Source organism: Oncorhynchus keta, chromosome 10 (genome assembly GCF_023373465.1).
Source record: "Oncorhynchus keta strain PuntledgeMale-10-30-2019 chromosome 10, Oket_V2, whole genome shotgun sequence".
Classification (NCBI taxonomy): Eukaryota; Metazoa; Chordata; class Actinopteri; order Salmoniformes; family Salmonidae; genus Oncorhynchus; species Oncorhynchus keta.
Window position 1 is genome coordinate 68,093,321 of NC_068430.1, and position 25,974 is coordinate 68,119,294.

The 25,974-nt window shown below is 42.0% G+C and overlaps 3 protein-coding genes across 4 annotated transcripts; all 3 read right to left on the minus strand.

Moving 5' to 3' along the window:
- Nucleotides 1-1,529: 1,529 nt before the first annotated feature.
- Nucleotides 1,530-13,906, minus strand: LOC118389299 (jupiter microtubule associated homolog 1-like). Of its 2 annotated transcripts, none has more exons than XM_035779215.2 (5): nucleotides 13,720-13,906; nucleotides 12,160-12,302; nucleotides 3,456-3,556; nucleotides 3,241-3,268; nucleotides 1,530-2,940 (listed from the first exon to the last, which is right to left on the minus strand). In XM_035779215.2, exons 1-5 carry the CDS (start codon nucleotides 13,773-13,775, stop codon nucleotides 2,813-2,815), a joined length of 456 nt encoding a protein of 151 aa, XP_035635108.1. In that variant the 5' UTR covers nucleotides 13,776-13,906; the 3' UTR covers nucleotides 1,530-2,812. The 2 variants fall into 2 exon arrangements, with proteins under 2 accessions (XP_035635108.1, XP_035635109.1); XM_035779216.2 differs by lacking the exon at nucleotides 13,720-13,906 and adding an exon at nucleotides 12,434-13,447.
- Nucleotides 13,907-15,860: 1,954 nt separating this feature from the next.
- On the minus strand, nucleotides 15,861-18,322 carry LOC118389301 (small ubiquitin-related modifier 2). The gene is made up of 4 exons (XM_035779218.1): nucleotides 18,048-18,322; nucleotides 17,321-17,452; nucleotides 16,879-16,950; nucleotides 15,861-16,530 (listed from the first exon to the last, which is right to left on the minus strand). Exons 1-4 carry the CDS (start codon nucleotides 18,066-18,068, stop codon nucleotides 16,465-16,467), a joined length of 291 nt encoding a protein of 96 aa, XP_035635111.1. The 5' UTR covers nucleotides 18,069-18,322; the 3' UTR covers nucleotides 15,861-16,464.
- A 79-nt stretch (nucleotides 18,323-18,401) lies between these two features.
- LOC118389300 (ADP-ribosylation factor-binding protein GGA3-like) lies at nucleotides 18,402-25,974 on the minus strand. The gene is made up of 17 exons (XM_035779217.2): nucleotides 25,825-25,974; nucleotides 25,137-25,221; nucleotides 24,856-24,931; nucleotides 24,664-24,762; nucleotides 24,428-24,551; nucleotides 24,225-24,328; nucleotides 23,768-23,848; nucleotides 23,482-23,619; nucleotides 23,165-23,246; nucleotides 22,942-23,061; nucleotides 22,509-22,745; nucleotides 22,224-22,285; nucleotides 21,797-22,074; nucleotides 21,278-21,567; nucleotides 20,980-21,149; nucleotides 20,279-20,389; nucleotides 18,402-19,970 (listed from the first exon to the last, which is right to left on the minus strand). The coding sequence occupies exons 1-17, from the start codon at nucleotides 25,862-25,864 to the stop codon at nucleotides 19,860-19,862; spliced, it is 2,208 nt and encodes a 735-aa protein (XP_035635110.1). The 5' UTR covers nucleotides 25,865-25,974; the 3' UTR covers nucleotides 18,402-19,859.

Here is a 25,974-nt window from a genome sequence, read left to right on the forward strand (position 1 = left end):
GAGCCCTGGACTTTTTCCACATTTTGTTAGGTTACAATCTTGATTAAATTGTCCCCCCCCTCATCAATCTACACACAATTATACCCCATAATGACAAAACAAAAACAGTTGACATATTTTCTAACTTATAAAAAATAAACAAATATCACATTTATATAAGTATTCAGACCCTTTACTCAGTACTTTATTGAAGCATCTTTGGCAGCAATTACAGCCTTGAGTCTTCTTGGGTATGATGCTACAAGCTTGGCACACCTGTATTTGGGGAGTTTCTCCCATTCTTCTCTGCAGATCCTCTCAAGCTCTGTCAGGCTGGATGGGGTGCGTTGCTGCACAGCTATTTTCAGCTCTGTCCAGAGATGTTCGATTGAGTTCAAGTCCTGGCTATGGCTGGGCCACACAAGGACATTGAGACTTGTCCCGAAGCCACCCCTGCATTATTTTGACTGTGTGCTTAGGGTCGTTGTCCTATTGGAAGGTAAACCTTCGCCCCAGCCTGAGGTCCTGAACAGGTTCTCTCTGTACTTTGCTACATTCATCTTTGCCTCAACCCTGACTAGTCTCCCAGTTTCTGCCTCTGAAAAACACCCCCACAGCATTCTGCCACCACCATGCTTCACCGTAGGGGATGGTGCCAGGTTTCCTCCAGACGTGAAGCTTGGCATTCAGGCCAAAGAGTTGAATCTTGGCTTCATCAGAACAGAGTCTTGTTTCTCATGGTCAGAGTCTTTAGGTGCCTTTTGGCAAACGCCAAGCAGGCTGTCATGTCTTTTACTGCCCACTCTACCATGAAGGCCTGATGGGGGGAGTGCCGCAGAGATGGGAAAACCTTCCAGAAGGACAACCATCTCCACAGAGGAACTCTTGAGCGCTGTCAGTGTGACCATCGGGTTCTTAGTCCCCTCCCTGACCAAGGCCCTTCTCCCCCGATTGCTGTTTGGACAGTCGGCCAGCTCTAGGAAGAGACAATTCCGTCGACCTAATGCCTTAGTGCATGTCAGAGCAAAAACTGTCAACTGTGGGATCTTATGTAGACCGGTGTGTGCCTTTCTAACTCATGTCCAACCAATTGACTTTACCCCAGGTGGACTCCAATATGTTTCTATGGAAACAGGCTGCACCTGAGATACATTTCAAGTCTCTGAATATGTAAATAGAAAAGGTACTTCTGTATTTTTAATACATTTGCAGAAATGTATAAAACCTATTTTCGCTGTCATTATTGGATGTTGTGTAGATTGAAGAGGATTTTTTATTTACCCCTTTGAGAATAAAGCTGTAACAAACAATTTCGGAAAAAATCTAAATGTCTGAATACTTTCCGAAGGCACTGTACCACAAACCCCAAAGTGCCTTATGGCTGTTACTGTATAAACTGGTTACAAATGTAATTAGAGCAGTAAAAATGTGTTTGCTGTCAGACAATCAGTATTCAGGGCTCGAACCACCCAGTTCAAAAATGTATTTAGGTCACTGAATAACGACACAGCCAACTGCGCCATTGCCTTCAGAAATAAAAGACAGCCATGTATGGTCAAAAGTGACATTTAATTTGCGGCAATATTCATTGCGACTTTTACAGTGATAAACAAACCTGCATGAAATTGGATGAACAAGTAACGGTCATGTAGCCCAGCTGACCGTTCAACATCTGCAGAACAGCACTTTAACATGAATTCACTAAAGCCATGTGTGCAATTTCATTCAAATTACATTTGAACAAAATTGACCTGTGTGTTATATGTATGCATGTATAAATACACAGAACCACAGGTTTCCCTGTACAAGGCAGACAGTAAAATAGGCATCAGACCTGTAAGAGACCATGACAGAAGTTTGAACAAGAACTGAGCAATTTGCTTAATGTACCAAATTGTCCAACATTGAGAATTAAAATAAATAAATAAGTAAAATGAGAACTAGGCAGAGCTGTCATAAGGTCACTTGTCATTCTATCAGATTGAGTACCACACAAACAGGCATACACTTTAGCCGTTGAGAAAGTTTCCCTTCCAAAAAATAAATAAATAAAATAAAATCAGATACAATAAAATGTCATCTTGTTCTCCATTTCATGACATTAGAAAGCCCATTTTCTGGACATATTCACTGAATTTAGTCTTCAGAAATAATGACACCGGGGTTTGAGTAAACGGTTTGGATCCCCTGTGTGGATTTTAGTTTCCATAGAAATGTTCAAGTCCCAAACTTCATGCAACACTAGATCATGTACCCCAACAATTAATTAATATGACTCAATAAAGTCCAGCATAACCTTCAATTAAAATGAAACGTTCACAGTAAAACTTTTAGTTCCTTTTTTAATAGATTTTTATTTTTTTAAACAAAAGGCTTCACCAAAATGTTTTGGTTGAGTCAGACTTGGAACAAACCAGGCGTGCATGCAGTTTTTACCAGACAATGAACACGGTGCAAAAGCAACAACTTCATATAAATCCATTTTAGTATTTTTTTTGTTTTTTGTTTAAACCTTATCGAACGCACATCAGAACTTTGCCATTGACACCGGATGGAGTGAGGGACAACTTAAACCTCATGCCCTTTGGCCAGAGGGCCTGTGACTACAGCACTACATATGCCAGGGGCTTGGATCAGGTACATAAAGTGCTTCTGTCAAAAAAAACATACAAAAATTAAAAAAGAGGGGGTATCAAAACAATTGACTCAGGGAGGAGAGGAAGAGGACGGGACGAAAGTCCTGGACTCAGATGAACAGGTGGAGATTCTTCTTTTAAAAAAGAGAAAAGGACAGCGGAGTTCTGAGAAAGAGAGAAAGAGAAGGAGAGGAACCTCAACCGAGGATGAGGCTGGACTTTCCCCCTGGGGGGTTCCTGCGGCCTGATGTCATCCCAGCGGCGGGCTGGGAGGCCTCATTCCTCTGCTCTGGGGCAGGAATGACCTCAACCTCCACAGCGTTATCTAAACATGGGTAAGGAGACAGGATAACATGCCTGCCACTCAAGCATTTAAAAAAGTAATACTGCCACTTGAAGCTTTTAAAAACATCTGGTAATAAAAACAAAATCGATAGACAAAAACTACAAATGTTCAACATTTCAACACTACATACCATACTAAAAATCATATTTCCCTATAATTTAACTAGCATTGTGAATAAAATGAACCTTCTTAGAAGTTTACAGACATGAATATGTAGTCTTAATCTGGACAACTTGTTTAACAGTGGAAGTTAGCAAGAATCATTAAAATAGTCCTTACCAGCATTTCCCACATCATTGTCTCCAGTCTAAGAGGAGATGAAGGGACAAAAAGGTAAGTTATTAGAAAACACAACAGAAAGGAGTAGGCCAAATACACAAAAGTGAAAGAAAATCCTCAACAAGGAATGCCCATTGTTTAAGTTTGAGGAAATGTCAACATGGGAAATTCCAGATTTGTCACCCCCACACAAACACAGCGTTGCGCCATCTCACCCCGGCGTTGGAGTCCTCGTGGTTGTTGGAGGAAGATTGGGCAGCACATCTCCTCAGTGGGGCTGAGGGCTCTCCACACAGCACTCCGGTGGGCTTCCCACCTGTAGATACAGAATTGACACGGTTTGAGTCTCAATCCCTGGGAATTGACTGGCTAATCACCAAGTGATCGAGGGCTTACATTCTAATTTAAGAACATCTCATGCCAGAAGTGATAACGTTTCAGATACTTGATAAGAGTTAAGCAGCCAAACACCTAATCAAGTAAAATGAAACTAAAACTGCTTAGCTCTGCCATTTCATGGATTGTTTTTAATTGCTAAATCACAAGGGGTTGCAAGTTATGACCTAGAAAGGAACGTTTGGAGGAAGAGTGAGAGTTGAATTGGAAACACTCCAATTCAACAACCAGCAAAAAAAAAAAAAAAAAAAAAAAAAAAACTCAGTCTCCCCACCTGACCTTTCAGACATCATGGCGAACTCCCCTACTCAACAGCTGCTAATCAGACAAGTCAGTTGGATTTATCATATACTGAACAAAAATATCAAACAGCAAGAGATTTTACTGAGTCGGAGTTATGAAAATCCATCAATTGAAATAAATTCATTAGGCTCGAATCTATGGATTTCACATGACTGGGAATACAGATACGAGTGTTGGTCAAAGATAACTTTGTTTAAAAAATAAAAAAAATAAAAAATAAAAAAAGGTTAGGGGCATGGATCAGAAAACCAGTCAGTATCGGTTGCGACCACCATTTGCCTCATGCAGCACATCAGTCGCATAGTGTTGACCAGGCTGTTGATTGTGACCTGACACGGGAGCATTCACTGCAGGCAACACAGAGATCCTCATGAATATTCCAGAATGGCTCAGACTCAGCCCTGCTGGGAGTCAGTGTAGGAAGGAAGATCAATAGTGGAAGAGCTAATGTAATGACTATGGATTGGAGGAGTTAAATTGGCCATTTCCTACACACAGTGACAGCTTTTCTTATAAGCTCTGTGGAGCGAACATGAATCACAGCATCATACATGAACACAATCTGCCCTCTTGTGGAGGAAGTTGCAACTTGCATCCATATAGATTATCTCCAGGTTCAATGAAATTGAATTTAAGACCTTCTTAAAATGCCACTTGGAATGAAATTTAATATCAATTGTGAGGTCTGTGCACACCTGCTGATATTCCACTCCAGAAATGAGCCCGTTGGCAAAAAGTTGTATATTTAGGGCTAGCTCTTAAAGTGGAACTGACAGAGTTAACTAATTTACAAATGTAACCAGACAACCATAATTTACATTAAAAAAATATCAAATACTCAGGTCATGCTACAAAACCAAACTGAGGATTTAAAAACAGGTTATATTTTACCCACAAAAAATACATGATGCAAAGTGAGGCATTGTTGACAATAGATGGATGCAGTTGAATGAATGGTTAATATAATTCATCAATACATTTCTTGGTAGTCCAAATAATTGCCATCAGGTTGTAAATACCAGCTGGCCTGGTACCTTGCTTGTTTCAGTGACTCAATATTTTTTTTTTTTTTTTTTTGGGGGGCACAAAAAACTGACAGAAAATGTAACTAATACTGGGAATGTTAAAACAAATCAAACTAGCAAGGGCAATGATCAAGTCAGTCATATCCATCAAATGTATTTATAAAGCCTCTTTTACATCAGCCGATGTCACAAAGTGCTGTACAGAAACCCAGCCTAAAACCCTAAACAGCAAGAAATGCAGAAGCACAGTGCCCAGGAAAACCTCCCAAGAAGGCAGGAACGGAGGATGAAACCTAGAGGAAGAAGGCTCTGAGGGGTAGGCCAGTCCTCTTCTGACTGTGCCGGGTAGAGATTATAACAGTACATGGGCAAGATGTTCAAACAGTCATAGATGACCAGCAGGGTCAAATAATAATCAGTGGTTGTAGAGGGTGCAACAGGTGGCTAACATGCTGACCAGACAGCACACGTTTAATCTGTGAGCGTTGCAAAATAAAATGTACATGTTTTTCAATAATTTCATCCAAACTCCTCAAGCGCATCAGACTCCTACATAGCCAGGTACTAAAATAGAAGAACTTGGTTCTATTTTAGCCATTTGACACGCTGCATGTTCCGCCTCTCCCATCTACTCATTGGTTATTACAAGAATTTACCCACATGGGTCATTGAAAGATGGAGGTCCACACTCCAGTCGGTGATGGTAATGCACCTTAAAGTTGGTTGCCAACCACCATCAAAATTCTATAAATACAAAAACATTTTTCATCAAAACCTATGCATTTCATGTAAAATGGTGCTTCTGTAGCTCAGTTGGTAGAGCATGGCGCTTGTAACGCCAGGGTAGTGGGTTCGATCCCCGGGACCACCCATACGTAGAATGTATGCACACATGACTGTAAGTCGCTTTGGATAAAAGCGTCTGCTAAATGGCATATATTATTATTATTATTATAAAATAACAACCCATGTTAATCTCCCAGGACAAATTAGCAAGCAAGTTCAGGGATAAAAACTAGTGAGGGCCCAAAAAGGATACCTTTCAGCAAAAAAACAAGTGACTAGTTTGCATCCCCGAGCAACAGCTAGCTAAATGTTTAATATGCATTTCAACCCCAAAATAAATATACTTGTTTTGGAATTTTAACCTGGGTGTCATGAATGCATTTGGTAGGGATAGACAATCAACATGCACGAGCCAGTTTGGTCATCCAGACAGAAAGTCAGGCAACCAGTAGGCCTAGGTTACAGAAAAACAAACATTAAAAAGTAATTGCGAAAGTTGGTTCCATACTGCAATTAGCTGGAAACAAAGTTGTCAAAAACTAGCAGTTTCATGTGAGATGAAAATATCAGTTCCAAATTTTGAAAAAGGGTAGATCTAATATGCATCTAACATTGGTTGGTAATATGACTAGGATTGTGCCTTTGGCCAGAAGACAATGAAAGAAAGTTAACAAAATAATTGCCTCCACAGATCGTCTGATTTTGGCAAGGCTACTTTGGAGCAAGGCAAGGCGCATAGTAAAACTGTTCAGGTGTGCAACAATTATGTTTTCAAAATGCATACTGCCTCCAGCTCATTGCAAAGTGGTGTGACACACTGACGAAGACGGCCTTCGGTTGCCTTTATACACTGCTAAAAAAAAAGGGAACACTAAAATAACACATCCTAGATCTGAATGAATGAAATATTCTTAGTAAATACTTTTTCTTTTCATAGATGAATGTGCTGACAACAAATCACACAAAAATGATCAATGGAAATCAAATTTATCAATCCATGGAGGTCTGGATTTGGAGTCACACTCAAAATTAAAGTGGAAAACCACACTACAGGCTGATCCAACTTCGATATAATGTCCTTAAAACAAGTCAAAATGAGGCTCAGTAGTGTGTGTGGCCTCCACGTGCCTGTATGACCTCCCTACAATGCCTGGGCATGCTCCTGAGGAGGTGGCAGATGGTCTCCTGAGGGATCTCCTCCCAGAACTGGACTAAAGCATCCTCCAACTCCTGGACAGTCTGTGGTGTAACGTGGCATTGGTGGATGGGGCGAGACATGATGTCCCAGATGTGCTCAATTGGATTCAGGTCTGAGGAACGGGCGGGTCAGTCCATAGCATCAATGCCTTCCTCTTGCAGGAACTGCTGACACACTCCAGCCACATGAGGTCTAGCATTGTCTTGCATGAGGAGGAACCCAGGGCCAACCACACCAGCATATGGTCTCACAAGGGGTCTGAGGATCTCATCTCGGTACCGAATGGCAGTCAGGCTACCTCTGGCGAGCACATGGAGGGCTGTGCGGCCCCCCAAAGAAATGCCACCCCACACCATGACTGACCCACCGCCAAACCTGTCATGCTGGAGGATGTTGCAGGCAGCAGAACGTTCTCCACGGCGTCTCCAGACTGTCACGTCTGTCACATGTGCTCAGTGTGAACCTGCTTTCATCTGTGAAGAGCACAGGGCGCCAGTGGCGAATTTGCAAATCTTGGTGTTCTCTGGCAAATGCCAAACGTCCTGCACGATGTTGCGCTGTAAGCACAACCCCCACCTGTGGACGTCGGGCCCTCATACCACCCTCATGGAGTCTGTTTCTGACCATTTGAGCAGACACATGCACATTTGTGGCCTGCTGGAGGTTATTTTGCAGGGCAGTGCTCCTCCTTGCACAAAGACTGAGGTAGCGGTCCTGCTGCTGGGTTGTTGCCCTCCTACGGCCTCCTCCACATCTCCTGATGTACTGGCCTGTCTCCTGGTAGCGCCTCCATGCTCTGGACACTACGCTGACAGACACAGCAAACCTTCTTGCCACAGCTCACATTGATGTGCCATCCTGGATGAGCTGCACTACCTGAGCCACTTGTGTGGGTTGTAGACTCAGTCTCATGCTACCACTAGAGTAAAAGCACCGCCAGCATTCAAAAGTGACCAAAACATCAGCCAGGAAGCATAGGAACTGAGAAGTGGTCTGTGGTCACCACCTGCAGAACCACTCCTTTATTGGGGGTGTCTTGCGAATTGCCTATAATTTCCACCTGTTGTCTATTCCATTTGCACAACAGCTTGTGACATTTATTGTCAATCAGTGTTGCTTCCTAAGTGGACAGTTTGATTTCACAGAAGTGTGATTAACTTGGAGTTACATTGTGTTGTTTAAGTGTTCCCTTTAATTTTTTGAACAGTGTATATATTTATGCTCAGTGTGTCGTCTTGATCGCTGGTGAAAAGTTTGTTTCTGTTGGAGTTTCGTCCTCTGTCTTCGTTAGAGGGGATAGTTCAGAGTGACATTCATTCATTTGTTATAGAATGGATGTTTCGGCAGATGCCGTTCTTCGCGTTCAATGATACCGAATTCCTAGCTGCAGACTCGTAACTTATATCAAACACTTGTTCTTATTCTGTCGGTATCGATAGTCTAAGAGTTTAACCACGTGGTATGGTTAAAAGATTCAGCAATGGTCTACAACCTTTGTCCTCTCCTAATGGAGAAAAACATGGTCTGGTGATATTTTCTCAAAGTTGGGTTTTATTCAGAATTGCAGAAAAGGGCCTGTCCCAGGATGCCTGACCCTAACTGAGCTCAGGGGCGGTCCTCTGATTTAGTTCAAATAAAAAAGGAATTGTATTTTCCTTCATTAAACAGTCCAAAATCATATTACACAATTTTACAAACAGTATTATACTCACTCATTCATCTTATACAACAATTAGATGTAAACCTCACATTGTGGTCCTTCTGTAGCTCAGTTGGTAGAGCATGGCGCTTGTAACGCCAGGGTAGTGGGTTCGATTCCCGGGACCACCCATACGTAGAATGTATGCACACATGACTGTAAGTCGCTTTGGATAAAAGCGTCTGCTAAATGGCATATATTATTATTATTATATCTGAGGCTATTATATAACAGCGTTATGGTAATGTTGCCACACGTCTCCCATGAGCTTCCCCAAGTTGTAACAAACGGACCAGTTCGTTTGAGCTAAGCTGGATTCTTCACCGATCTTGTATACTTTCTCCGGAACATGAAATTTGTTCATACCCCAAGTTCTGTGAGGTGGAAGAAATTCCTTTGTTCTCTATGAAAATGTACTCTGCCTCTTATACTGTGTGGCCATGTGGCAGGGTCTTCTCAGGAATTTACACATAACGAAAACACACACGCCAATTGAATTCACTAAATTATGCAAATGAACCTATAGACTGATAAGCATGACAGGTCAAATGCATTTACATGGACTGGTATTTTTTTCCTCTCCCAGACTATTGGCCAATGCTAATTTTATGCATTAATTAATGTCTACATTCTTTTTTTCCACATTTATTATTTAGACAACTTAATGCACACTTTTAAATTGTATTATGTGAGCTAAACAAATAAAATGTATAATATATACATTTTTTATTAACAATGTTTACCGTCCCCATGACATCCATGCCACAGAAAAATATTGGCAGTAGAACGGCCTTACAGAAAAGCTCAGTGACTTACGTGGCACATTTCCAACAAGTCAGTTCATCAAATTTCTGCCCTGGTCAACTGTAAGTGCTGTTATTGTGAAGTGGAAACGTCTAGGAGCAATAGCGGCTCAGCCACAAAGTGGTAGGCCACACAACCTCACAGATCCAGACTTTTGAAGTGCATACAAATCTTCTGTCCTCGGTTGCTTTACTAGGGAGTTCCAAACTGCCTCTGAAAGCAACATCAGCACAAGAACTGTTCGTCGGGGCTTCATGAAATGGGTTCCCATGGCCAAGCAGCCACACACAAGCCAAAATCACCATGCGCAATACCAAGCTTCTGCTGGAGTGGTGGAAAGCTCTCCGCCATCAGACTCTGGAGCAGTGGAAACACATTCTCTGGAGTGATAAATCAAGCTTCACCATCTGGCAGTCCGACAGACAAATCTGGGTTTGGCAGATGCCAGGAAAACGCAACCTGCCCGAATGCATAGTGCCAACTGTAAAGTTTGGTGGAGGAGGAATAATGGTCTGAGGCTGTTTTTCATGGTTCGGACGAGGCTCCTTAGTTCCAGTGAAGGGAAATCTTAATGCTACAGCATACAATGACTTTCTAGAAGATTCTGCGTTTCCAACTTTGTGGCCACAGTTTGCGGAAGGTCTTTCCCTGTTTCAGCATGACAATGCACCCATGCACAAAGCAAGGTCCATACAGAACGAGATCAGTGTGGAAGAACTTGACTGGCCTGCACAGAGCCCTGACCTCAACCCCATCGAACACCTTTAGGATGAATTGGAATGCCGACTGTGAGCCAGGCCTAATCAGCCAGCTTCAGTGACCGACCTCACGAATGCTTGTGGCTGAATGGAATGACAGTTCGACGAGCAGGTGTCCACATACTTTTGGTCATGTGTACTTTCATTGCAGGAAGAAGGTTAATGCGCATCACTGTTGACCAAATATTGCAAAAGGGTTTTCTAATGATCAATTAGCCTTTTCAAATGATAAAAACTTGGATTAGCTAACAACGTGCCATTGGATCACAGGAGTGATGGTTGCTGATAATGGGCCTCTGTACGCCTATGTACATATTCCATTTTTTTTTTTTTTTTACGTTTCCAGCTACAATATTAATTTACAACATTAACAATGTCTACAGTATTTCTGATCAAGTTATGTTATTTTAAATGGACAACAATTAGTTGTTTTTTCTTTTTTCTTCTTTCAAACACAAAGACATTTCTAAGTGACCGCAAACGTTTTAATGGTGGCGTAAATGTTATTGCTTTTCAATCTCTGCCATACTCTGGACTCAGAGCCATTTAATAGAAAGAGGGTTTTCTTTAATAGCTTCTCTAAATGTCAAACAAGTAAAGTGTGGTGTACCGCAGGGCAGCTCTTTAGGCCCTCTACTCTTTTCTATTTTTACCAATGACCTGCCACTGGCATTAAAACAATGCATGTTTGTCCATGTATATCTATGTTTGAATCATAAGTGTCAGCAGCCACAGCTGACGAAGTACTGAAACCCTTAACAGAGTTGACAGTTTTGGAATGGGTCGCCAGTAATAAACTGGTCCTGAACATCTAAAACTAAGAGCATTGTATTTGGTACAAATGATTCCCTAAGTTCTAGACCTCAGCTGAATCTGGTAATGAATGGTGTGGCTGTTGAGCAAGTTGAGACTAAATTACTTTGCATTACCTTTCATTGTAAACGGTCATGGTCAAAACATAGATTCAAATGGTTATAAAGATGGGGAGAGGGCTGGCCATAATAAAGAGATGCTCTGCTTTTTTGGCTCTGCTTTTTTGACACCGCACTCCAAAAAGCAAGTTCTGCAGGCTCTAGTTTTGTCTCATCTTGATTATTGTTGTCGAGTGATGCAAGGAAAGATCTAGTTAAGCGGCACGTCTTGCTCTTCATTGTAGTTGAAGGTATAATTCTTAAAACATTGTGTTGAAAATCCCAAATTGTTTGCAGTCAGCTCTGACACACACTTACCCCACTAGACATGCCACCAGGGGTATTTTCACAGTCCCCAAAACCAGAACAAATGCAAGAAAAGTCACAGTATTACATAGAGCCATTTTATTGCATGGAACTCTGTTCCATCTCATATTGCTCAAATGTACAGCAAACCTGGTTTAAAGCAAACCTGGTTTAAAAAAAACTGATAAAGCAACACCTCACGGCACATCGCCTCTTCCATATTTTACCTAGATAGTGTGTATGTATTGATATGTACGCTACACGTGCCTTTCAAAAAATATTGATGAAGTTCTGTCCATGAGCTGTTCTTGTCTATTAATGTTCTGTATTATGTCATATTTCATGCGGACCCAGGATAAGTAGCTGCCGATTTTGCAACAGCTAATGGGGATCCTAATAAAATAACAAAAAATGTATAGGAAATCTTGTTCTCTGGCAACGGCCCGACTCGCACATGACGTGCACACATGGTTGGATAGCTTTAAAAAAAGTGCGCCTCCAGTATTATTTGATGTTAAAATAGTAATAACTGCAACAATTAAGCAGTGGCACTATAATGGAAACACTGTAGTCATCTCAGTTGCATTTAAGACCTTTGAATTTAAGAATCTGAGAAATTAATTTAAAGACTAAGGACCTGCACTGAGAAGTTTTGATAAATTACATAGGCTACATACAGCTAGAGGCACAGTATACGTATTATACAAGAGGCTGAGGTAGGGTGATGGGTTACCAGGTGGGTTGTTCCTCCGATGAGCGTGTGGGTCATCTGGTTCAGCGAAGATGTTGGAGGCCATCTTGTTTTTGCGATTGGGGGGCTTTTCCTCATCATTGCCAAAAGAGATGTTGGAGGCTCCTCCAGGGGGGCGCAGGACCCTAAGAGACAAAGCAATGAGAAAAGTATTGAGGAAAATAAAACTAGCCTAACTTGTATACTTCTTACTGGTATAGCCTTAAACTAGGATTTGTACCCTCTAAGAGTTCCTACTGAAGAAAAAAATACACACCTTTTGCACAGGACAAAGGGCATCATCCCCAGGCTATTTTGGGAGGAAGTCTGTGTCTGGTGCGCAACACTACATTAGAGCCTTCCTGACTACTGTCATTATGGTGGTCTGGTTAGCTGACACATTGACTTGAGCTAATCTATGCTGACACAAAAAATGCTTTGAATTCATGTTAAAAATGGGCTCCTGCTGGCGCCACTATCTCTTCCTGCAGTGAGTGAACACACCTTTAAGCCGAGGATTTAGAAGAGGATGAAAATGGGTGTGACAAAACCATGGAGACCAAATGTGAGGATTTTTAAAGAATGAAATCATCTTTAAAATGGCAGCTTCTCTGCATTGAGATAATGATTTTAAAAAACAATACCTTCTGCTAAGATTAACAATTAAAACTATATATTTTTCATTTACATGCCTTGTGCTTGCATAAATGTAAACCTGGTGAAAGCTCAATTGATCGATTTTCACGATAACAGACATTTTAGGTTCCCCCATCCCACTTGCCCCAGAGGCACACTACAACCAGCGGGTCATAAAATATCCAGATGTCATTGTAGCCAGTTGTCTCCGTATGTGGGGCAGCTGCTTCGGCCTGATATCAACCTTAATCAAGCCGGCTAAACCAACCAGATGTAAAATAATTTAAGTCTGATTAGCATAGTTGGTTTTGCAAGTCAGTAACTAGCTAGCCGAATAGCTGGTTAGTGAATATTTAATTTGAGCAAATCTGGTTATGGAAGAGGGCTGCACGGTCGTGATTGGCAAAGTGGATACTACTAACGTTAGTCGGATAGAAAAATCACCTTCCACAGGGGGCCCCACCCAACCATAAAATTAACTGTTATTGATTTGCTAGCCAACGACAAGTTTCATGCTAGCAGTCTGGCTCTAAAGTCATGCACCCTGCATTGAATAAAATAAGCAAATGTTGATTCCTTTGAAGGCAATCAGTTAGAACCATTAGCATTAGCTTGCTTTTACACACCTACGAGCACGTCGTTAGCTAGCTACATTCACTAGCTAAATGCTAACGTCAGTTAGCCTGTTCCACATACAAAGAGGCAAATGTCAACGGTGGTTGTGGCCACAGACGCATTTAACGTGAAATACATCCTCTCACAAATAATTTTAAAAGCCATTAATACGAACAGGTTATGAAAATATGGTCTATTGTTTGACAACTAGCTAGTTAAAGGTTAGCGAGCTAACTTAGCTGTCTAGAGGAGGGCTGCATCATTTGACATTTGGCTGAAAATGCAAAGCTCTTGACATGTCATGATGCTTACCTGGAGCTGCTTTTTGCTCCGGCTTCCATGCCTGAATATATAGTTGTCGTCGTCATTTTGTGAGAGGCTGGTAGGAGTTAATAAGCTATTGCAAATAACAAGACGATTTTAGACCAATATTTCACCACCTCAGACTCGTTTTACTCCACCCGGTACAAGCAAAATGATCAATCGTTTTTTTTTATTTTTTATTTTTTTAAACGTGAAGAGGGCGTTTCCATGGTTGAATTGCCACCCACAAAAGGACGATTTGTTCTTCTGATTGGTTCCTGATTCATAAATCATGCATTTGATTGGAGAATCGGTGTACGACCTGCGCGCTCAAGGAAAAGCAAACAGTCTTTAGCAACAAACAAAAAATAATCCATATGATGTCTGAATCTAGAGATTTTATAACCCTCCTTTCTGTACAATCAAACATTTTGAGATAAATATTTTCCTGACAAATACTTCTGTTTTTACCACCCATACAGAATCAGTCAGTTGATACAACAGAGAACAATAATGAAAAATCTGACTATATGATTCAGACAGAAGGTCACCTAGAATACATTTACACAGGCAGCCCAATTCTGATCTATATTCCACTAATTGGTATTTTGACCAATCATATCAGATCTTTTTCAGAACTGATCTGATTGGTCAAAATACCAATTAGCAAAAATAGATATCAGAATTGGGCTTCCTGTGTTAACAGATGGTTGATAATCATCATTATGTCGCAACTTGGATTTTTGCACATTTATTAAAAATAAAAAAACATGCATCTCTTTTACATAAGTATTCAGACCCTTACTATGAGACTCAAAATTGAGCTCAGGTGCATCCTGTTTCCATTGATCATCCTTGAGCTGTTTCTACAACTTGATTGGAGTCCAACTGGGGTAGATTCAATTGATTGGACATGACTTGGAAAGGCACTCACCTGTCTGAGGTCCCACAGTTGACAGTGCATGTCAGAGCAAAAACCAAGCCGTGAGGTCAAAGGAATTGTCTGTAAAGCTCAGAGACTGGATTGTGTCAAGGTACAGATCTGGGGAAGGATACCAAAATATTTTTGCAGCATTGAAGGTCCCCAAGAACAGTGGCCTACATCATTCTTCAATGGAAGAAGTTTGGAACCACCAAGACTCTTCCTAGAGCTGGTTGCCTGTCCAAACTGAGCAATTGGGGAAGAAGGGCCTTGGTCAGGGAGGTGATCAAAAATGTGATGGTAACTCTGATAGAGCTCCAGAGTACCTCTGTGGAGATAAGAGAATGTTCTAGGACAACCATCTCTGCAGCACTCCACCAATCAGGCAGTTATGGAAGAATGCCAGATGGAAGCCACTCCTCAGTAAAAGGCACATGACAGCCCGCTTGGAGTTTGTCCAAAAGGCACCTGAAGACTGACCATGAGAAATTATTCTCTGGTCGGATGAAACCAAGATTGAACTCTTTGGGCCAAATGCCATGCGTCATGTCTGGAGGAAATCTAGCACCATCCCTACAGTGAAGCATGGTGGTGGCAGCATCATGCTGTGGTGATGTTTTTCAGCGGCCCGGGACTGTGAGACTAGTCAGGATCGAGGCAAAGATGAACAGAGAAAAGTGCAGAGAGAACCTGTTCAGGACCGCAGACTGGGACGAAGGTTCATCTTCCAACAGGAAAACGACCTTAAGCACACAGCCAAGACCAAGCAGGAGTGGCTTCGGGACAAGTCTCAATGTCCTTGAGGGGATGAGCCAGAACACAGACTTGAAACCAATCGAACATCTCTGGAGAGACCTGAACATAGCTGTGCAGCAATACTCCCTATCCAACCAGACAGAGCTTGAGAGGATCTGCAGAGAATGGGAGAAACTCCCCAAATGCAGGTGTGCCAAGCTTGTAGCGTCATACCCAAGAAGGCTTGAGGCTGTAATTGCTGCTAAAGGTGCTTCAACAAAGTAAAGGATCTGAATACTTATGTAAATGTAATCAGTGTTTATATAAACTTCCAAAAATGTCAAACTATTTTTGCGTCATCATTATGGGGTATTGTGTGTAGCTTGAGGGGGGGGAATAATTTTACATTTTAGAATAAGGCTAACAAAATGTGGATAAAGTTAAGGGGTCTTAACTTTCCAAAGGCACTGTATATATATATGACAGAGACATATTTAAAAAAGAATCAATTTATTTAACAATAACAGATGTGAGTCGATTTAAATGCAGGCTTATTGGAGAACATCAATACAAGTTGCATCGCAAACAATTTCTACAATTATTAAAAAGAAAGAATCCATCTCTGAAAACAGAAGTCTGACCAGCAATTGTCAAAACGGGTGAATTAGATGTAAAGAACTTACACACCTTCCAAAAGACATTGTCCAGAATTGTAGGCTTTGATTGCTGGATTAGTTCAGCACATGAAACAGGATCTGACAATGGGTACCCTCACTCAGATGTTTATGTACAGAATAAACTCAATAATATACAACTGTATGTTATGTGAATATCAGAATGAATGGTATTAACACGTGTAGAACTAGGTATGCTGAATCCCAAATTGACCCAACTCCTGTAGACCTGAAAGGATTGGAAGTACGGCTATAACATAGCAAGTCATATTAACATATTGGTCAAACCTATCCAATCATTTCAGATTGGCATTAAGTTCCTAGGGATAGGAGTTAGAAGCAGAGTTTCAGAAAATACATTATTAGGGAACGTAGAGGCGAGCTGACAGGGGAGGTAGGGGTGTTGGTGGGGAACATAGGCCCCTAGTGAAGAAAACCTCCCGTTTGCTGCTGGAACACATCGATTGTGTCTTCATCTTCCATTTCCAACTGACAAAACAAAAGTCATAGTCAAGATCAGTTATAGCAATTTGTTTTTTTCTACCCGTTGTAAATATTCTTCGTGGCCAGGATAAAACATGTTTTTCAAATATATTTTTGGGGGGTATTTTGAAGTTTTATTGACAGGTTCAGATCAGAATGTTAAATGGAGAGCCAGATGAGAGGGTTATAGGAGAGGAAGTAAGGGATTGAACCTCTGCCTCCAGGGGCCCTATGTGGTCCTGGAGGCAGACCCCGGCACAGGATAAATCCATTTGCCAATGAACAGTCAACTCAAACATATAAAAGAAACCAAGGATTTGTTCCAACAATAACAAACCAAATCGACCAACTTACTTGTGCTGGTGTGTCTGTCTCGTTGATGGGTTGACCATCAAACCGGAACCGGATTTGCCTAATCGTCAGGCCCTGTGGAAATGCATCACAAGACACAAAACTTTGAACTGCAAATACGCAATTCTTCAATCAATGGAACTTGTGCATGGCAATGAAACCCTCAGTCTGAGTACATGTATACAAGACGTCACGTAGCGAGTACCACTTCCTCCCGATTCGGCTCATACCTTGCGCGAACTCGGGAGCTCTGCCTTGTTAGCACACGTGACCTCCCTCCTGAAGCGTATTACCAGACCGCGCCATATGGAAAGCTAGCTACTCCCTATATCGCAAGTGGGGATACTTCAGGCTGAGGAGTAAGTTTCACACATCCCCATGTCCTACATGTATGTATGTATGTATGTATGTATGTATGTATGTTAGTCAATGGATGTTGCCTTACCTGTCTTTCGCAATATGCTTTCATGAGTTTGCTGAGAGGTGTGTGCCTTTTGATCTTGAACTGCACCACTGAGCCGTCTTGTCCTGCCACCTTCAAGTTGATGTGGTCATTGTTCTCCGTCTTTACTCCTTCCTAAAAAGAAATATTCTATGATTAAAGGGAGTGGATATTTGGTACATTCTCTAGTAACTAAACTATCCCTCACATTAAACTAAGTTTCAAATCACGGATTATGATATTTGGATAGACTTATTGTTAAGTGCAATGGTCTGCACGGAATACTCCCGATTCATAACAATTACAACAAGCTAATTGATCATGTTAGCATGCTAACAACTGTATGTAGCTAACTGCCATACTGTTATTTGGGCACGGGCCCTCGACGTTAACTAGCTAGCCATCTAGGTTGCATCCGCGCATCATGACAAGAAAACACATGAATATGAATTACATTTAAATTAGAAGATTAAACTGATTTTGACTGACAAAACATTAATAAATCACAAAAGCCACATTGTTACTGATATTATTCGCTAGCTAACTACACGCTAGCAGTTAGCCTAGGCAAGCGGTCCAGACCGATTCAGAAATATTTCCTACTAAATCAACCGGTTAAGTAAATTAGCTGCTCTAAACCTCAAACCTTTTCAGAATATCATACAGGCCAACATAACGAGAATACAACTTCACTGTAAATATTGCGAATAAAATACGTTTCATTGCTCACCTTGGGTTTTTCGTCTGCCATGGCTGCTACACTTCAGCGACTTTGCGCCTTCTCCACGAAGCTTGGGTAGGAGCGCGACTTCCATCTGCGCCAGTTTGGAGAGCAGTCTGTGCTGCTCTTTTTCCATGACGATACATTTCTGAGCACTCACAGTGTGTGCACAGTGTTACATTTCTGAGCATTCACAGTGTGTGTGCCCAGTGTTGCTTGTTGGTGTGAAACTAAACTTAAAAATACAAAAGTAAAATGACATGTTCCAGGAGGTTTGATTATTTATAGGCGTTTCCTCGCCAGAAATCAACGTCTGTATGGGCGCAAGTGGGTTAGGGCAGGCATATGAACATACAGCATGTGTCAATTCTTTAAAATTAAGACTTTAATTCTTCATGCGGTAAAACAGTTATTCGAAAATACATATACAGTACTTCTGTTCAATCCCATTAAATAACCACACATTTAATGCACATGAATTAATTTGCCTAAAATGGACAATAAATAGAGCAACAATTTATATCAAAGTTTGGAAGAGTACTCCTCCCATTGTAACACTGGTACTGATAACAGAAAATGGCTTCATAACGCAGACAGAATAGACAGATAGTCAGACACTCCTGTTACATACAAGTACATTGCAAGGGACAACCATAAGCTCTATTTTGAGGTACCGATTCATGTCCTATTGTACCACTGCAGGCAAAGCACCTTCACCATAGGCTGTTTGAATGGGGATGCAAGGGTTAAGATGTCGCAGATAGAAATGTAATGTATAGAGCTGACAAGCTTCCCTATTCAAACAAGCTTCCCTATTCTACTCAATACAGGTCTATCTGAAAGTGCTGCGATATTTCACCCTCCTGGATAAGCTCCAGGTTTCTACAAACTAATATTAAATTGTTACCAAGCCATTCAAAGTTAAGTATGCAGGGAAGAATTTCTGCAGTAAACTGATCTCAAAACAAGACCGAGCTTGCTTAGCTAACACCATCTCTGGAAACCAATACTTTTATGACAAGCACCTAAAAATAAATAAATAAATACTTAAAGATTCACAGTCACAACTTGGCAGGCCACCACCTCCCATAACTGAAACATGTCAAAATAGCACTAATAGAAATATATAGGTAGAAATAGAAAATTCCCACCTGACCAGATAAATAGCACTCCCAAAATACAAATTATTTTGAATATATTCAAAGACCTTCTCAACAACATTATGCAAGTGTTCAGCATTTAGCAGTCTGTACTGTCAGTTATCTGCTCCATCATTTTCTACTGAGGTATCGTATTTGGAATAAAGTGAAAGGGGGCAGGTGGAAAAGAGATACATGTATGCTACTAGTCTCGGGCTTCTTTTCCATTAACTGTGACAATCGGGAGATTTTCCCTGTCCAATTACTGGTAGTTCATTGTAAAAGTCTTGTGTAAGTGCCCGATATATATCGTGTGATAACTTCCACTCTTATCACATGCTAGGCTGGCTCTTCTTGACCGTTTAAAGTTAAATTTCCAAGTGTATATGACTGCTCTAAAACCAAACATTGTAAGTCTGTATGGCATTTCTAAAGTGCAGCAATTCTGTAACAATTCCATTCAGAGAAGATTGGGTTTGAAGTATATATAAATAAACATGACACCTAACAGAAGGTGTAACGAATGGCATAACGATAATAGCGCTTAATAACTTACTAGTATATGAAACATTCGCAAATACATTGATTCTCCCCCAAATAGTCTTTGTAGCGTCAACTGACTCAAGCTGTCCCCACCATGTGTTGCTGTATTGTCCCTGGCACCATTTTGTGGTTAGGGGGGCTATAGAGCCCCCCATATCTCGGCTGGGGGGAAATGGTCCACCTCCCCAGTCTCTGTGCACTGCTGCTCTCCCAGTGTGAACGTCAGCTTGTATCTCATCCGGACCTTCTCCTGCGAGAGAGACACACACACACAGAGTAAGCATGCTGGTTAGCATTGTAGCATCATTTTGACTTCAAACTAAATCACACAAATGATCCAGGTGATATGAGACATGGGTAGGTGATGTAAGGAATCATAAAGACCAAGTAACAAAGGATGGAATAATGGATCCTGAACCTTAGCAGGGATCACATAGACAAAAAACATGTACCATAACACATCTGCTAAGTGGAATATCTTATTATACCATAACCACATTTTCAACTCATGCAAATATCAGATTAATAACTCATTGACTACACTAGGAGGACTCTCACCATTAGTGGGTTGGCCAGCAGCATGACTTGAGTGATGGCGGCGGGGGGAAAGATGGGGTTAAAAGGCACCAGGTCAGTTCCCGAGGGCGGTTGTAGTCTCACCTTCATCGACTGGCAAGGGGAAGGAATGAATGGAGGGAGGGGGGTGTGTGACAGTTTGAAGACGGGCTTCGGTTCATATATATTAACTCACAAATATTATAGTTTGAGCAAACTTCACTGCCTGTCTGAAGCAGTACCTCACTGAACATATCTCACTTGTCAGGAGAGTGAGGATTCAAGTATGCTACAAGAATGATGCTCATGAGTTCTTTTAATCAACTACAGCAGGCAGCGTTGGTTTTAATTGGCCCCCCAGGTTCAGAGCTAACTTTTTTTTCTCCATTGTTGGACATAAAATACTGTCAAAACACCAGGAAATCAGCTCCAAGTGGTTTTAATGTTGGGAATCTGTTCCTCATTATTCCCACACACAAGAGAGATATGTGATCATAAACAAATGTAAGCATGGTTTTAAAATATATCTTCTTGCAGTCTACAAATGATTTGTAATTATGTCCTGGCTCCGACCATCCGCTCGAGATAATAATTAGCCCACGGCTGAATCTAGTTGATTATCCCTGTACTACAGTGGAAGTACAGACCAGTGTAATTGAATAGGTTGTAACAGCGCGAGTGTCCACTGTCCAAGTCAGCCTTACCTTGGGTACAGCAGCCTGTAGGACTATGTTCCTGACGGGAAGAGGTGCCGTGTTCAGCATGGACACCACCATCACCAGAACGTCCGGCCGGCCCGGCGGACAGTCGGTGGCAAAGTGCAGGAGAACGCGGACCCCGTCTTTATCATAGGCCGTCACAGGACACAGCTTGCCTTAAACATCACAGAATGACAGAGAGAGGAAGAAAACACTCAGTATCTGCACTTCCAGCTATCTGTGTTGACCAGACTACAATACCCAGAAACTCCTGAAGGCAGGCCAAGATCTTCCTGGGACTCACTTGGCTTGATGGCTTCTAGGGGGACGTGGACGTTACTTAGGGAGATCTCAGGGAACTTGGCTGGGCTGGCCTGCCCCAGCGGGAGAATCAAGATGGGGGACAGGGAGCGGAGAAGGGGGCTGTCATCAGCTTGGGTCTTAGGGGACAAGGTAGGGGCTGCAGCAGCCGGTAGGATACCCAGAGGGAGAGGGCTTGATCTGGAGGCGGGGATCCCAATTCTCGGGGAGGCAGTGGCACCCATAGCCTCACCCATCCCAAACAGGTCGCCAGTGTTGATCACACCAGGCATGCTATGGTAGATGATGACAGATGGATGGACATTAAACCTGCACTCTGTACCGCCCATCCCTACTGCATACACTCAAAAGAATAGATCAAGCAATAACGCCAATTGGTGGCATTTAAATATTACTTCAGTTATCCACTTTCAAGCCTCCACAGTTACATGGTGTGGTACATGCTAGCTAGCATCTAGCCTTCACAGGAACATAAAGTATGATTGGTAGTGGAGATGAGCACCTCTTGGGGCTACCCAAATCCAACATGGCCAGGTCCTGCAGACTGTGGTTCAGGGAGGCGGAGACTGCCTGGGCAGCAGCACTGGGGTAGGGGAAGGAGGCGGAGACTGCCTGGGCAGCAGCACTGGGGTAGGGGAAGGAGGCCGCCACTGAGGATTGTGGGGCGGCTGTCTTAGAAACAGGCTCTGTTGTAGAAGCTCCTAACTGGTCCGTAGAATCTGCAGAGAATACAGTAGCTGGGAGGGCACTGCCAAACAGGTCCAAAACTGGGTTGGGAGCCTGGAAGAGAAGGGGTTTAACATCACATTAAACAATGTGTGTCAAGCTGACATAGTTAAGATCAATATTTCCAGGAAGGATAAATATTTCTACCAGATAAATGCTTCTGAAAGTACTGACTGGTTAGGACACTTAAATTGCCATTTTACCTGCAAAAATGTCCTCCACAGATTATTCAAGTCATCTTTTGCAGGAACTGGGTCATTAAGTCCTGAAACAAACAAACAGTCAATATATCAGTCAATTTATTCTCCTATTCTATCAAGAAAACCCACATTTCCCGGAAGAGGGAGAGACTTTGGCAATATATGTGGGGATTAGGTGAGTCTACTATGTGAATTCAATGTCAAAAACATGAATCACAAAGACATACAGAAGACTAATGCTTTCTTATCAGATCCAATACAAAGGTGTTGATACAGGATGTGCTGTACCTAGAGAGAGGAGCTCCTTGTCCAGTAGAGACAGTGCAGCAGAGGGTTTTCTGGGACTGGGGTCCTCCATGGCAGGGCAGGCCTGAAGATCCTGGAGGGGGGCAGACCCGTACAGCAGGTCGGCTGGGATGAAGTCTGCGTGCTGGGCTAGAGGAGGATGCTCTCGTAGGGAGGGGCTCTGGAGGTCCAGACCAGCCAGGTCTACCAGGATCTCAGACTGGTTGCTGTCTTTGGTACCTGGCCAGGGATGGAAAGAGACAAAGATTAGGGTGAAACAGTCCAAGATGGTAAATACAATAATACACCAATGTGATCTCAGATGAAGGGGGGGGGGTTTATTATTTTGTAAAGAATCCCCAGACCTGGGCCCCAGAAAGGAAAAGATGGATAATCCCTGGTAGAAAATAAAATCTGTGAACCGTCATGTTCTTACATTGTGTAGTAGTTGACAGTCCAAGTGGCTCCATCTCTCCATTGACAGTCTGTCCCTCCACAATCCTCTTATAGGAGTTGATGACGCGGGACAGGTCATCACTGGCCTGCAATATGTCACCTGGGGGTCACGAGAGGTCAAAGGTCACAATAAAGGATCAATCAAATGACCAATGATGGGAGGGATTTGACTATTTTGGACAATAAGATGGCAGGCCAGTTACCTAAGCTGCTGTCATTGTCCTCTGTCTCTGTGGCCAGCTTGAACACAGTCCCCCGCAACTTGTCACAGTCCCCATAAAGCTCCTGAAATGAAAAAACAACACCAATAATAATATTATGTGATGACAACACATTTCATATATGCTTCCAAAGTGTATTAATGTGCTTTTAACAACAAAATATTTTCAAGAAAACTTTCATTGTCCTGGAAGCAATTTCGTTTTATTTTCCACAAAGTTAGACACTTTTTATAGATGATCTCCAATTTTATGAAGGGAAGAGTATACAATAGTGATAGTGAAGAAAGATGTGGACCAACTTTGATAAGCTCCTTGTCTCCGTCCGTTGATTGGTCCCTGCTGAAGTGGCTGAGCATCTCGTTGAGCAGTTTAACACTGTTGTTGACCTCCTCCAGGGTGCTGCTGCGCTTCGACGCTCTCTGCAGCCTTACCTCATCCTGAAACACAGCACACACCTGCCTTAAACCCACTGGGATACAGTGACTGACAGAGGGCCGGATTCAATCACTTGTCATCATTATGGTCGTCATCATGTTTGTGTAGCAGCTCTGTTTACACAACTACTGCCTAACAACTACTGCTAACCTCTTTGACCATGTTTTTGATGAGGCGGTTGGCCTCCTGTAGATCCTCAGGCTTTTTGCTCTTCAGAAGCTCGGCCAGTCGCTACAGAGAGAGATAATAATAAGTCAGAGTCTCTAGTACTCTAGTCTGTTTCCCACAGTAGGGTCCAGTCACAGCAGCCAATCCCTGTGACAGATCCCAGGGCTTGAGAAAACATCTTTGATCATAGATCAACTTGAAGCTCAGAAATGCAAACATCTCAGGACCAATGAGAGAAGGTGAGATAGTCAGGCGGGTTTTATAGTGTAATTGTTATTGTAATGACATAGCATAGGCTAGATAGGTTATGGCTATTTACATCCCAAAGACAGAAATGAAACATTTTTTTTTAAAGATTAACACGTTCTTCACAAAGTGAATTTATAGCGTCCGTATACAAAGATCTTCCATCAAACATCATAAGAAGGAAGCATCTCACCTTACTCTTCTCCTCGTTCTCAAACACAGGGTTCTTGGGCCGGGAGGAGGGGGACGGCATCAGTGTCTTATCCAGAGGAAGCTCAGGGTCAACTGTGACAATACCTGAAAAAAGGCAACAGAAGTGACATGGCGACTTTACAGAATTGGCTAAAAACCAATGAAAACCTGAAATAGGGTCATTTTAAAATGCTGAAATCCTACCTTGTTTCTTCAGCATTTGATAAGCATCACTGATCTTGGCCTCATTGGGTAAAGAGAGTGTCCAGCTGAAGAGCATATCTACCACTCTCTTCTTCACCACCTCCGACACTCTATCACCTAGATACTGGAACAGGAACAGGGTTCATCTGGATGGATTCCATTTTAACAAAGCAACAAATTACATACAGAACTATGGGATTAAAGAAAATACAAAACATCTGATATTATCTACATACTTTAGGTGACACCACTTTGATGAGTTCATTTAGAAACCTAAATTTCCCAACTTCATTGTGGAACCTTTTCCCGCAGTTCTTCATGCAAGCCTCTAAAACCTGCAACAGTGAGAAGTCAATGTTAAAGCTCCAAGAAGTATAGGCCTAGTGATAAATGACAAATACTCAATGTAAGAGTGGGATGTTACGCACCATCAAAGCCTGTATCGCCTCCCATTCTTGTGGGGACTGGATTTTATGGGCTAACAATCTCACAGCAATCTGTGGGCTGAAATTAAAATCATATACTATCAGAACAAATCTCAAACAATTTAAGGATTCACCAGTTCCAAATGAACCTGATTTGAGGTTATGCTGTTGACAACAATACAAAGTTACAACCATTGTTACATCTTCAGAAAACCATATTGATTACAATGAAATTAATACCTTAACATTACGTTACTTGAAGAGCATAGAAAAAGCATCCATACCCTTCCAATTCCTTATTGATTTGGTCACAGAATCCTATAATGTACTCCCAGTCTTCCTGCCTGTTGGATGGGTTGGTGGCTTTGTCTGTGGGGGGGTCACATGAATATCTCTCTGACTGAGTTTTCAGAGGCTCCTTTATAAAAACTGCTGATGGCTGACATCAATGTGATGAATGTCAAACATGTCATGAAAGTTACATTACATTCGTTTTGACGCAAGTACAGCAAGATCGAGTCGAATGCAGGCAGCCCTTGCAGTAAATTAGGTAGCTAGGTTGGCAGTTAGCTAGTCACAGAGTTGTGTAGCCTGCTGGTGAGTGATTTGTAAACAATTACAGTAAGTTATCTAGCTAGCAAACTAATTCCAAAAATCTTGACAACTAGCAAAAAAAAATAAGCTTAGTTAGCTAGCTACCTAACAAGAGTCACCAAATGGTCGTATTCAGTGTGCATTGTGAACATGAACTGTTGTTGCCAAAACATGTTGATAGCTGGCTAACGTTAGCTCATTGCAAGCCACCTCATGACCCAAACATTGACTCAAAACACGAATAAATGTACATAGCCATTGTTGCCATTTGTATAAAATATACAATCTAGCTGGCACTGGTGATGTAGTTGTGAATTGCCCATTTAAAACGACGCATAAAGAAGTATGTATAATTTAATTTCCAAGCATGTAACTCACTGAGCCACGACTCCAGCGACTCCCCTTCCGCATCCGCCATATTCACTGCGGAGACACCAATGGGCCAATTAGATTATGCTGAGCCGCGAGGCACCGGTCGTGAACGGGAAAAAGTGGTGAGGGAGGAGCACATTCTCAAATCGAACAGTA

What these genes read in the sequence shown, in the direction of transcription:
- LOC118389299 (XM_035779215.2), bottom strand. Translation starts at nt 13,775, where the DNA reads ATGACGACGACAACTATATATTCAGGCATGGAAGCCGGAGCAAAAAGC. An exon ending in TCGGAGGAACAACCCACCTG is followed by an intron (nt 3,557 to 12,159) that starts GTAACCCATCAC and finishes CTGTATCTACAG; the next exon opens with GTGGGAAGCCCACCGGAGTG. An exon ending in ACGAGGACTCCAACGCCGGG is followed by an intron (nt 3,269 to 3,455) that starts GTGAGATGGCGC and finishes ATCTCCTCTTAG; the next exon opens with ACTGGAGACAATGATGTGGG.
- LOC118389300 (XM_035779217.2), bottom strand. Translation starts at nt 25,864, where the DNA reads ATGGCGGATGCGGAAGGGGAGTCGCTGGAGTCGTGGCTCA. An exon ending in TCAAAGTGGTGTCACCTAAA is followed by an intron (nt 24,552 to 24,663) that starts GTATGTAGATAA and finishes TTCCTGTTCCAG; the next exon opens with TATCTAGGTGATAGAGTGTC. An exon ending in GGACAATGACAGCAGCTTAG is followed by an intron (nt 23,062 to 23,164) that starts GTAACTGGCCTG and finishes CGTGACCCCCAG; the next exon opens with GTGACATATTGCAGGCCAGT.
- LOC118389301 (XM_035779218.1), bottom strand. Translation starts at nt 18,068, where the DNA reads ATGGCAGACGAAAAACCCAAG. An exon ending in TGGCAGACGAAAAACCCAAG is followed by an intron (nt 17,453 to 18,047) that starts GTGAGCAATGAA and finishes ATTTCTTTTTAG; the next exon opens with GAAGGAGTAAAGACGGAGAA. An exon ending in AAGCATATTGCGAAAGACAG is followed by an intron (nt 16,951 to 17,320) that starts GTAAGGCAACAT and finishes GCATTTCCACAG; the next exon opens with GGCCTGACGATTAGGCAAAT.